Source organism: Python bivittatus, unplaced genomic scaffold (assembly GCF_059951505.1).
Source record: "Python bivittatus isolate LINGU-HERP-01145 unplaced genomic scaffold, Pbiv_v1 ctg000070_np1212, whole genome shotgun sequence".
Classification (NCBI taxonomy): domain Eukaryota; kingdom Metazoa; phylum Chordata; class Lepidosauria; order Squamata; family Pythonidae; genus Python; species Python bivittatus.
In genome coordinates, this window is record NW_028277034.1 from 7,827,851 (window position 1) to 7,840,335 (window position 12,485).

Below are 12,485 nucleotides of genomic sequence, written 5' to 3' on the forward strand. Positions count from 1 at the left end.
AAATTAGCATCCTGAGACCCCTTCAGGTATTGCTCTATCATAGGTCAGTAGACAAATTGCCTAACTGAAATAGTTCCACGTTCAGGGAAAACATACCATATGTCCCTCAGTCCCACAGATGCAGTAACTATTGACTTTGTTTCTCAGAAGGGATTTACAATGCAACGATGCAATCTGCAAAGCTTGCTAAGTAATTCTAAGTGCATTCATGCAGGAATTTACAATACAAAATCATACTTTGCTAAGTCACACACTGTTTGCAACAGCTTGTTAGAGATTTATTTATTTCATTTATATAGCTGCCCATCTCACACAAGTGACTTTGGGTGGCTTACAAGATTAAAAACAAAGAATCCCCCCCACAAACATAACCCCCCTGGTGCCCCAGGAAACTATTCGCCACCCAGAGTAGCAGAGTCCATCCCCATCCTGCCCCAAATGCCTGGAGGAACAGCCAGGTCTTCAGTGCCTTACGAAAGGCAAACAGGGTTGGGTATCTATATTACATTTTAAGGTGTCATGAAGGAAAAGGTGCTCACTATTTGATTATACAATTAACATTATATAAACTTTTATTTACAACAGAAATAACTATGGCAGATGACAACCATGTCCTGAAATCAGCACAAACTGTAGTGGATGCAAAGACTTTCTCTGGTTCTGAAGGGTAAGCAGGGCTTCTTTGTGGGGTGGAGGGAAGGGGGTGTCTTTTTTTTTTAACAATTACTTTTCTAGTTAAAACAGTAATTTATGAGACCTGTCACTGACCTATTTAAACCAAATGTAATAGTTATCCACAGCACACTCAGCTCCTACAAGGAGACTGGCATCAACCAAGAGTGCATCAGCCAGCAGTGAATGTTTTATTTGGCACTTCTTACTACTCACTATTATTCTGTAGCAAAAGCAAAGAGAAATAAAACAATGAGGATTGTAACAGTGCCCTTACTTTATATTCTGTGTGAAAATGCGGGTACTGTGGGAAGTATGAGTTTGTAAATGTGAATCTCAACCAAATAAATAAGAGAAATCTATTAAACGATCAGCCCCCAGATAATTACAAATAGATCCTACCTTAGTTTAGTATCTCATGGTTTTATAACTAAAAGTTCACTAAATAGCTCTTTTTATAAAAGTTGTAATAATTTTGTATCCAAAAGAGAACAAAGATAGAACATGTTTTTGTTTTATCTCCTTGAGCTTGGGGTACACACTCATCACAAGAAGTTTTTGGGACCTTGCATAAACACAACACCTCTCTGCTATTCATTAAAGCAACCTGTCTTTTGTTCAGGTTTTTGCATGAGCATGAAAAAAAGATACTGCTGCTTTAACAAGTCAGCTGTTAAAGAAAACAACTTTTTTTTCAGCTTTCACAGAAACCAGAAAGTCAGGCTGCTTTAATGAATAGCAGAGAGGTGTTGGGGTCCAAATCACCTCTTCTAAAACTTCTTTGGGATATGCACAGCCCTATTGTGTATATTGCCACAATCCCTATATCTCATTTATTTTCAGTGATATCATCTCCCTCTTGTACATTATTCTGATTCTTATAGTATCAGAAATAAAGTTAAACTAATTCAATCTTCTTGCATTAAACAGCCATGAGATATGTAGTTATTTTACTCATTCTTCATGATCTGATTCTTTATATGTAACTAGGGTTTTTTTTGCTAGCAATCCTTCATCTGAGATTAACATTGACAAATATCTGAATTTACACAAACTCCATAATATCAAAGATCTTGGTCTTCAGTTTTATAACTTGAATGGCTTAACATTAGTCTCACATTATTTTATTTCTTCATAGGAAAAGCATTCCTTTTAGCAAATCTGTTGATTCTGTGATACAAGCAGATGAAAGTTATAGAATGGATTATCCAGAAATGGGGATATGTATTCTGGTCAACAATAAACATTTCCAACCAACTACTGGTAAAGATGATATTTTTATTTATTAAAATTAAAAGATAAAAGGGTTATTTACTTTGAACAGTCAAATGCATTTCTTTGAATATACTTTCTAGAATCTGCATTCTCTCTACAGTGTCATCCTTTGGAGTTATATTTCCTAAAACCATCAAACCTATACTGTATGGTTAGGCATGCACTTCTGATTACAGCTTTAAAAACACTCAATATCAGTGGTCCAAAAAACAAGTATTCGCAGCCAGTGAGACATCTTGGGCCAAATTTCCACTATCCCAGTTCAACTCCAGGGAACATTTAAGTTATGGCTACAGAAACCTTAAATGGTAAAGAAGAGGCAAAAGGGTAACATATATGGGAAAGCAGAAAAGAAGGTCAAGCTAGCTACGTTTCCCCTAACGACAAGGGTTGGAGGTTTAGAGTCAAGTAAGTTCAGATTAGGCTGTAGCAGGCAGGTGCACCCAGATAGTTATTCTTCCATGTACATCATTAAGGAAGAACTTGCCACTATTTATGGTCCTCCCGTTGCCTTATAAAAGAGAAAAATTCCCTGGGTACAAAGGGACAGAACTAACATTGTGGAAAAAAATCACATCACTGCAGTGAGGTGATGTCTCATTCCCTTGAGAACTTGCTTGGCATTTAAATAATGTTTCTCACAACCTATTCTCTGCAGCCATACTTCAGAATGCATAAAGGTTCAGTCTGTAGGGTGTCACGGTGACACCCAATGTCCCTTAAGCACATCTGCCCCACTCCCACAGTTTCAGACACTGCAGCCATCTCTCAAAGAAGGCACTGCCCATTCCATTCGGGCTGTGTGTTCAATTCTAAACTACCTTCATATAACTAAGGCTATGGAAGGGTGTCGCACAGATAGATACAGTATTCTTAGATTGTGGGAATAAGGGCATGTTAAGTAAGCCTTCCTCTCCTTCCAGTGTCCCAGTGCACTCAGCTTCCTGCTAGATCATTGCATCTTCAGTGTGAAATTCTAAAAAAGACTCTTCTAAAGATGTTTGGTTGTTTGGATGCCCATCTGAAATCCACAACTCTGGGTAGCTAAAGAGCAAATGTAATTTGCCAGGATACCCTTCTGTAAATGCCTGCATAGCCTTGTATGATGTGAGATCTGTCTGAGAACAAGTCCCAGTGTATAGCTGTTACATATTTCATGTTTTGTATTCTCTAGCTTAGTGTTTCTCAACCTTGGCAACTTTAAGACCTGGGGACTTCAACTCCCAGAATTCCCCAGCCAGCCTTGCTGGCTGGGGAATTCTGGGAGTTGAAGTCCCCAGGTCTTAAAGTTGCCAAGGTTGAGAAATACTGCTGTAGCTGGACAGATGCTGCCTGTGATATACATAGGCTTGCTACATTATAATGTTTTGAAAATGCAACACGTCTTATGACTTTTTTTTTTCCTCCTGTTGTTTTTTAACATAAAGGAATGACACTTCGATCTGGTACAGATGCAGACGCAGCACTCGTTTTTGACACCTTCAGAACGTTGGGATATAATGTGAAACCTTATAATGATCTTTCATGTAAACAAATTATTGATGTACTGCAAAACAGTGAGTAGTCACTTTATGATGCATCGTCAATTGTATTGAAGTATAATATATAATGAGCTAAAGATTTAAGTTTGGAGCTATCTGTTCTTCTTAATGAAATATAAAAGTTTATGGCTACAATTAAAAGAATTGTATGGCATCTCAGTAGGAAAGTGTAGGCTTTTGAAGAGTCTAAGTATTGTATTGTCGAAGGCTTTCACGGCTGGCATACAATGGCTGGTGTGGGTCTTCGGGCTGTGTGGCCGTGTTCTGGAAGTTTTGTTTCCTAACGTTTCGCCAGCACCTGTGACCGGCATCTTCAGAGTACAGGAGCACAGACCGGAGCAGGAGCAGGAGCACAGAGAGAACTGCTCCTGTCTGTGCTCCTGCACTCTGAAGATGCCGGTCACAGGTGCTGGCGAAATGTTAGGAAACAAAACTTCCAGAACACGGCCACACAGCCCGGAAGACCCACACCAGCCAGTCTGAGTATTATTAAATCCAAATCAAAGCTAGATTTCAGAGTAAAATTTGTTGTATTCAAAAGTGCTTTGTTTCACTTTTCCCATTTTTGTTAGTTTCTGGTTTTAATAAAACAATGTTGAACATTTCAGTGTATACAACCCAGTGTATAGCTGCTACATATTTCATTTTTTGTAGACCCACACCAGCCTAACCTCTAACCTCTATAGGTTAGAGTCAAATTATGTTCTGCATCTTGAAAGGTATCTGGATACTTAAAACATTGCTTCTACAGAGGAATAATATCTTAACATTCAAAAGTCTTATTTTAGAGCAAATATAATTGTCTTGGTTAATGTGTAGAAAGGTGTTACCAAATTTATCCGAGAAGTCCAACCTCAGGAATTTCTGATCACAACATAAACATTATTGTTTATTTTCTCTTTAAGTTGCCAAGGATGATCACAGAAAGAGAAATAGTTTTGCTTGTGTTTTGCTAAGCCATGGGGACGATGGACTGATTTATGGCACAGATGGCCCTCTAGAGCTGAAAATGTTAACCAGCCTCTTCAGAGGAGACAGGTGTAAGACCTTGCGAGGGAAGCCAAAGCTCTTTTTTATTCAGGTAATAACTAATACAAAGTAGAGAGATAGAAATCTTCCAATTAAAAAAAAAGACTTCCTCAAAGGACCGGATGTGCCCACCCCAAAATACACATTGAATTGGGAATAGTAATGAAGTGGAATCCTTCTGGCATCCGTAGGGAAGCACATGAACCCTCTTCTGATATTTCTACCATAATTGTTCTTGTGTAGTAATACAGATTATTCTTGTGTGTTTACACCAAGAACTGATAGATCTTTATGTCCTTTCTTTAAGAAATTCAGTCAGAGAATTTATTTTCTTTTAATGGGCTTATTTTCAAAATAAAGCAATCTAATTCATAATCCATAAAATAAGTGGAAGTTTCCACACCAGAAACATTCTCCTTTAGAAATTAAAATGATCAAACATCATTTGACCCAAGTCTAAGTCACGTACAATTTATAAAACCATTTCCTGAGCATGATTTCGTCTGTGACCTCCATTGCAACAGAGTACTCTAAATGTGGTGTGAAATTTTAATATGATTCAGAGAGCTTTTGGTAATGATGAAACTTCCACATTTAATATGGAACTTAAGCTTTACATGTTACAACTTGTTATGTTCATTTTGTATATGAAAGGGCTCTTATTCTCTGCTTTAGGGATATTCCAGTGTTCTTAGATGAAGTGGACACACTCACCGTATTTGTCAGCAGCATCTTAAGTCGTGTCTTTTCTTGGTCTTGCATGGTAGCTGTGTGGACCAGGAAGCTACCTTCTGAGACCAGGAAAAGGCATGGATTCTTTAAGATACTGCTGATAGATAAAGTAAACGCATCCATGCTGGATCCAGGCACTTTTTCTGCTTTGAATCAGAATACTGCGCATCTCTACTCTCTGTGTACTTATTTATATCCCATCAGTGTTAATGAAGAATGTTAGTAATGTTTGAGGTATTTTCCTGTTTTGCGTTTGATAGGCTTGTAGAGGAACAGACCTTGATTCTGGAGTTGAAACAGACAGTGGCTCAGAGGAGAAAGTGTGTCAGAAAATACCTGTAGAGGCAGACTTCCTATATGCTTATTCTACTGCTCCTGGTAAGATAAATTAATGAAAAATGAAACTTTTGAGTAAAATACCCTAAGATTTAAATTCATAACTTTATTTTGAATAGATCTATTGAAATTAGTGGGATTTAAATTCGTTTTGATTAACGTGTTCATACTGATTTCAGTAGGAGTTTTCTATATATGGCTAGGTCTGGATTCAACCTATAAGCAGTTTTATAAGCCTTCTTTGGTGTATCTCCCCTCCAAGAAAAAATTGAGTATTTTCTTCCAGAAGTATTTCCAGTGTATGATGTACTAAGGAAATGTAACACGAACCTGGATTTTTTTCCTTCTAATACAGTATAAGATTTGAGCCAGGATCTGTATTTTTAGGTCTTTTCTTCCAGTGCTACCTCAGTACAAGAACAAAAACATTACTGATTCCCAACCATCCATGAACTTCATTTTACTTCATTCATTTGGCAAGTGAATGACTTGCCAAAACCCTGTTTCTGATTTTTCCAGATGGACACATGTAAACGACTGTTTATTTTTAATCCATTTCTCAACCTTTCCTTTAGAGGATGCTTGAGAATTTAGTCTGTCCTTCCATTGGACATCAGAAGGTATTCGTCACTAGGTTAATTTCTTCTGTCACTAGGAAAAGCAAAGATTACGCTCTGAAATGTGTTAAATTCTGGCGGTATCTGGTGATCTCTGATTCATCTTCATGTGTACTTATTGCTTTTCATTCAGGACAGAATTCTCCCTCAGGCTTTGCACTTTTTCACTTCATACTACTAGCCATTAACACCCCTCCTCTTCCAAATCGCTGGATACTTTTTAAAAAGTATGCAAAACAAAACATTATAGTAATTATACACCTCTAGATTATACAAGAAACAAGCAATGCTTTTATCAAATGCTTCCTGGAACTCAGCTGAGAAATGTGACCTCATCTACTATACAGTGGTACCTCGGTTCACGAACTTAATTCGTTCCGCGACTCTGGTTGCAACCCGAATTGGTCACGACCCGAATCAAATTTTCCCATAAGGTTCAATGTAAAGACGGTTAATCCATTCTGACCCCTTCGAATTTGGTCGCGACCCGATTTTGGTCACGTCCCGAATCAAATTTTCCCATAAGGTTCAATGTAATTACAGTTAATCCGTTCTGAACCATATGTTTTTTTTTTTTTAAAACCACAAAAATATTAAACAAAATACAGTACGAAGAGAGGGAATGCTAACCTTGCTCAATGCGACTTCTGGTGTGGAGGACAGGAAGGCGGGTGGGGAGGCAGTTATTGCTTGGAGGGAGAGTCCCCCTCCCTACAGGAAGCCACGACCACGTGTCACGGGAGGGAAAATGGCCGTGGATCCTGTTCGTCACCCGATCCGGCGTTTGCGAACAGAAGCAAAATTTTGCGAACGGTGCTGTTCGTGACCCGAATTGGTCGCGAACAGAAGTGTTTGTGACCCGAGGTACTGCTGTACTTCCATCCACTTCAAAAATGTTACCTGAAGTTTGGTTACTATCAGGCCTGTTCTGATATTCTTCATTGGACAGTCCTTCAGTTTCAGAGCACTCATCTGTGTTCACATTTGGACAAACCGCATCTTAATCCACCCTTAGTAGGGAAGATTGTCATCACAAACTTAAATTGCCTGGAGGACCTTAGTTTCCCCAAAAGTCATACCTGCTCCATCAAAACTGTAATTATGAACAAGTAACAATTCAGACAGTGGTAGATTAAATAAATGTTATGTCAAGTCCAGGCTAGACTACATTTAAAGTATTATGACCTAATGTGCTTAGAGAAGATCCCCCCACAGATTCAGTATTGTCATCTGACATTATAAATAGGCCCAGTAATAAATACATAGTAAAGCACTCACTCTTGTAGTAGGGAATGTTCAGCAAAGGGTGTACATCAACACAATCCTCTGCAATAACCCAACTTGTATTATTCAAGGATTTTCTCATTGTCACAAATGCAAGATTCTCTAGCTGTTAGACACATTGCCAGAACTAAATTATATAATGTGATATGGCCTCCTGTTCTGACACTTCCTCCAGTGATCTTCCCTGTTGATCCATAACCCTCACAATCTACTCAGGATAGATGCTGCCTTTATCAAACTTCATCTCAATCCACAAGAAGGGAGCAGATTTTTCTCCCTCTGTAAGAAAAAATTGGTTAGCACTGTTGACATGAGCAAAGTGTATGTCAACCTCTGATCAATACATAAAGAGGATTCTCACCAACACCACCAATTTTCTTGCCTTACCTTATTCTGGTTGGTAGGACCAACACTGTATCATGTCTGTTAGATAAGGTAAAGGACCCAGTACATTTGAATCATGCCCTTGTACAGCATTTTAGTGTTCAACCATATTTTTTTGGAGAGGATTTTATCCTCATTCTGTCCAGTCTTTTGTCTTTCCAGATTTTTTCTGGAAGGTTCTCCAGATCAATTTCTGTTTTAAGCTTCAGACCAAGATACAACAGGGAAAGGCATCATGCTATGAAGGATTTCATGATCACTGATTTTTCTGATCAATAGAATGATTAGTCTATTATGGAATTCTTTGATGAAATAAATGGGGGTTATTTCTTTCACTCTTCCATTTCTCCTGAGTAAATATACTTGGAAGAATTGGTGGGGAGGAGAATGAGATATGTCAGATAAATAATTTTGGGTAGAATGTGACCAAATGCATTAAACATTAGAATACTGTTTTAGATGCCTTCATTGAATTCTATGCTGTTAGTTTTGATAATTGCTTAATATTGTGGAGAGCAAATCCTATGGCTGGCTTGTATAATTACTGCTTGAACAATATAATATCTGATACATTTTAATTTCTCTTAGGCTACTACTCATGGAGGAATTCCTCAGAGGGTTCCTGGTTTATACAATCATTGTGTGTGATGTTGAAACAATATGCTAAGAAACTTGAACTTATGCAGATCCTAACACGTGTAAATCGCAAAGTTGCAGAATTCAGTTCTTATTCAAACAGAGCTGACTTCCATGGAAAGAAGCAGATTCCATGTATTGTGTCTATGCTGACAAAAGATTTTTATTTTCCACTCTAGGGAGTTCTTTATCTTCTGATACAGAAGCTAAAAGAAGGGAGGTGGCACTGATGTTTGTTTAATTCTGAACTAATGTTTATTCCCTGGTGCCCTGGTTGCATTAAAATTTATAAAGATAAGTATTTCAGTTGATAGAACAATAGTACAGAACTGAACAGATTTACTAATACAGAAGTTCTGATTTAGAAAATGGAAAAATGTATAGATTTGGAGTAATTGTGAATAAGAAATATGAAAGATTCAGTAACTTACAGCTGCCAAAATAATGTGCAAGTTAAAAAGTAATAAAATGTACCATTTTCAGAATAAATGGTTAACTTTGGTAACAATGTTTTAACCTATTTGTAAATAAACATACATACAAATAATTTATATCGGTACTAGTTGGAACTTTCTTCCAAATCCGTGTACTTGAGACTGGTTTGTAATATCATTACACAAGAGTAGTTTTTTAAAATGATATGATGACTAAACTATCAGTAGAACTAATCTACTGATATTAGAATCAATTTCCTGGTACTTATCACTCTGTATGTTTGCTATTGAATACAAAATGCTCAGTGATAGACTTTCAAACTTTACTCAGAGCATTTTGGCTCCTTTAGAATACCAGCAATACCTTGAATGGGCTTAAATTTAAAAGATGACTAAAGGTGCTTAGAACTTGATTCAGAATTGGGTCTTGGATCTCAATTTGTAGTGGTGTGTGGTTTTTAACTTGTAGCATATACATTTCTTTGTATATTTTAAAAGGCATGCAAAAGTGTAAGTCCTTATTTCTAATTTTGAATGTGTAGTTTTTGGAAATATGAATCATGTTTAAAAATAGAATAAAAGAAGCCATGTAAAATTAATTTACCTACAACTTGATTAAGAGTTTTAAACTTAGTATGTTGGGGGGAGACTTTGGGCTGAGTATACCATATATCATTATAGTCTTCCACACAATCTTGGAATCCTGGATTTAGAGAGGGGCTTGTAGCATATCTAAAATTTAAGCTAATATACTTTTCCTGTGAAATTCAGACTTTGAGCATCTGCAACACACGTCTGTTCTCCTCTTACAGATCTCAGAAAGAAAGGTAAGGCTAGGCCATTGTTTAAGAATTCTTGCATTCATTTTTTTATACTGCTTAATAGCAATCTATCTTCCTGCAACTTAGCTTTGTCCTGGTTAAATTCTTGCTCTTTTCTGTTTGAGAACTTTCAGGTGTTTGAAAAGTGCTATCATGCCATCATCAGTTATGTGAACACTAAATGCTTCTCAGCCTTTTGGCTAAGATCAAGTGTAGTTACCTGGACACTAAACACATTCAGTGTCCTCAGCCTTTTCTTGTAGAACTTATTTTCCAAACTCTTGGTAACTTTTTTTACTCTCTGTTGACCCATTTCAATCTACATTTTTCTTAGACTACATCTCCTCAAACTGGATATAGTATTCTAGATGAGGCATAAGATGAAGTGGAATCTTTTACAGTTGCTACTGTTGTATACTCAGTTTCTGATCAACTATCACCTAAGTTCCTTTACAAATCTGTCCTGTGTATTTGCTTAAATGCAAAACTGTTGGATTTCATTTTGATTTAATCTGGTTTAGCATTGTATCAAAGTAACCTGGCTATGCCTTCCAGTTTTCAGATCTTCTACAAGACTGATAAAGATTCCATCCATGCTGTCATCTAACCCATAGATAACAATTACGGAATAGTACTAGAAGTAGAATCTTGTAGCATTTCACTAGCATAGAAAATCTAGTTCAGTGAGTTACAATTTGAGAATATTTTGATTATTGTCTTTACATAGATTAACACCCAGTCTTTGTTTAACCAATTTCCCAACCAAAATGGGATTTGACTAAAATATAAATAATTTACATTATATTGTTTAAATTCACAGCATTTTTCTGGAAAAAAAAAAAGAGATTAGTCTGGCAGGATTTATTTATGCAAATTCCATGCTGGTCTCTACTAATTGTGCATTACTCAGATCCTTCAAACTGATGAATTGTTCTTCCTCAATATCAGTTAGATTTGCTAATCTATAGTTTTAGATCTTCCACTTTTCCCTTTTTAAAGATTAGGACTTCTGTTGCCTCCATTCCAGTGCCCCTCATATATTCACCAGGATTTTTCAGTGTGATAGACCAAAATTCTGAGAGCCCATCAGGGAACTCAGAAAAACATCAGGTATTAAAGAATACCTAGGACACAATCTACTCCTGAAGACATTAACTCATTTAAAGTTAAATATTTTCAGGCTAACTCTTCATCAGTCTTTACAATATTGTTTCCTCAACATTCACATTGTTTTAGGATGTTAGTTTTTGGCAGAGGCAACCATAGGAGCTCAGCAGATATGCTTTCTTTGTTACTTGTTAACATTACACCATTTTTATTAATCGAAGTATCTGAAAAGACTTTTGGATTACTCTTGGCAACCTTTGCTGGCCTCAACTTGTTCTGAGTTTTAACTTTCTAGACAGTGTTGCTGGTTTCACAGATCTTGCTAAGGCAAAATGGGGTTTATTTTTAGCTTTGTGAGATGAACTGGATCAGTGAATAAACCATGGCTTATTTTGGGGCAATCCTTATTTTGAAACCATGGTTGTTGGCTTATTGATTGCAACCAAGTCTTTGTGTGATCTGCAGACAGGGAGACTGATTTCTTTCTTTGTGATATCCTGCTTATTCTTGGATTCTCACGTGTCTTGCACAACCCTCCCAACCAAGAGGTTCAAACCAATAATTGCTGAAAAGGGGGAAGGAAAATGAATCAAGAATTGACTAAATAATTTGTGGTTACATTGTTCATTTCTAATTTGTTTGACATAAAAATGGCTAAAATATAACATATAAAACAAAATATAGCTTAACATATTTTGGAATTCAGATCGGAAATTTCAGCAAATTTCCCTAGCAATTAAATACTACTTCAGAATAGCCAATTCCTTCCTTCTCCAGTGTCTTTAAAGAAGTACACTGCCAAAAAGGCATATCAGAAATTCATTGGGGATTCTAGGTTTTAAAAACAGACTTACTTATCTCCTGGTAATATGAAGGGGGGGAAAAGGACACACATTTTCTGCAGGAAAAATGAGTTTACTCTGTGCTGGTCTTTGTTATGGTCACTGATACCGTAGCATACAGAAGTAAATTCTTATCCCAACAGCTGCAAAAAATGCAAGTAGGTGGGACAGGTAAGAGATCAAGAGTACTGTAGTAGCAGTTATGTCTTGGCAGAAAGGTCTTAAACAACAGAGATTCCTCCATCCTTACAGTGCTTGCTGAACAATAGGTTGGTACTTCAGTAGTAAGCACACAGCATACTTGCATGATAAGTTGTATATTTTTTGGTTTATGGCTTGCTAAATAAATTTTGGAGAGTAAACATTAATCTTTTAAAAGAATTGTTCGTCTTATACAAAAGTGATATCAGAAACTTGACTCCCATTTCAAGGAATGTTTAATTTATTAAACACTTACATGTGTGACTATTTTAATTTTCATATGAAAATCTAATAAAACATACACATTGTTTTAAACAACTGAGTAACTGTCTCTTTTTTTAACAGAAGAAACTTAGAACATTGCAGATGTCAACCAGTATGCACTTCAGGCAGTAGAAGGGTCTTAACACAAAATTATGTCTCTTTAAATAACAACTACCTATAATTTATTATGATACAGGATAGGGTACATACAGTGTACTGTGGATGTATGTGTGCATATAAGGCAAAAAGCATGAGTTACTTACTAAACCTGATAATATTACCAATACAGTATATAGTGAATGTTTTCATT

At 36.6% G+C, this 12,485-nt stretch overlaps 1 protein-coding gene across 2 annotated transcripts in view; it reads left to right on the forward strand.

The window, feature by feature from the left end:
* The window catches only part of CASP3 (caspase 3), a 19,904-nt gene extending 7,684 nt beyond the window's left edge, over positions 1 to 12,220 (forward strand). For both annotated transcript variants that reach the window (XM_007422699.4, XM_025163017.2), the window contains exons 2-7: positions 586 to 667; positions 1,811 to 1,935; positions 3,375 to 3,503; positions 4,394 to 4,569; positions 5,510 to 5,627; positions 8,459 to 12,220. In XM_007422699.4, coding sequence (XP_007422761.1) covers positions 586 to 667; positions 1,811 to 1,935; positions 3,375 to 3,503; positions 4,394 to 4,569; positions 5,510 to 5,627; positions 8,459 to 8,685 — 857 coding nt within the window. In that variant the 3' untranslated portion in view covers positions 8,686 to 12,220. The remainder of the gene's footprint in view (positions 1 to 585; positions 668 to 1,810; positions 1,936 to 3,374; positions 3,504 to 4,393; positions 4,570 to 5,509; positions 5,628 to 8,458) is intronic.
* The last annotated feature ends 265 nt before the right edge of the window (positions 12,221 to 12,485 follow it).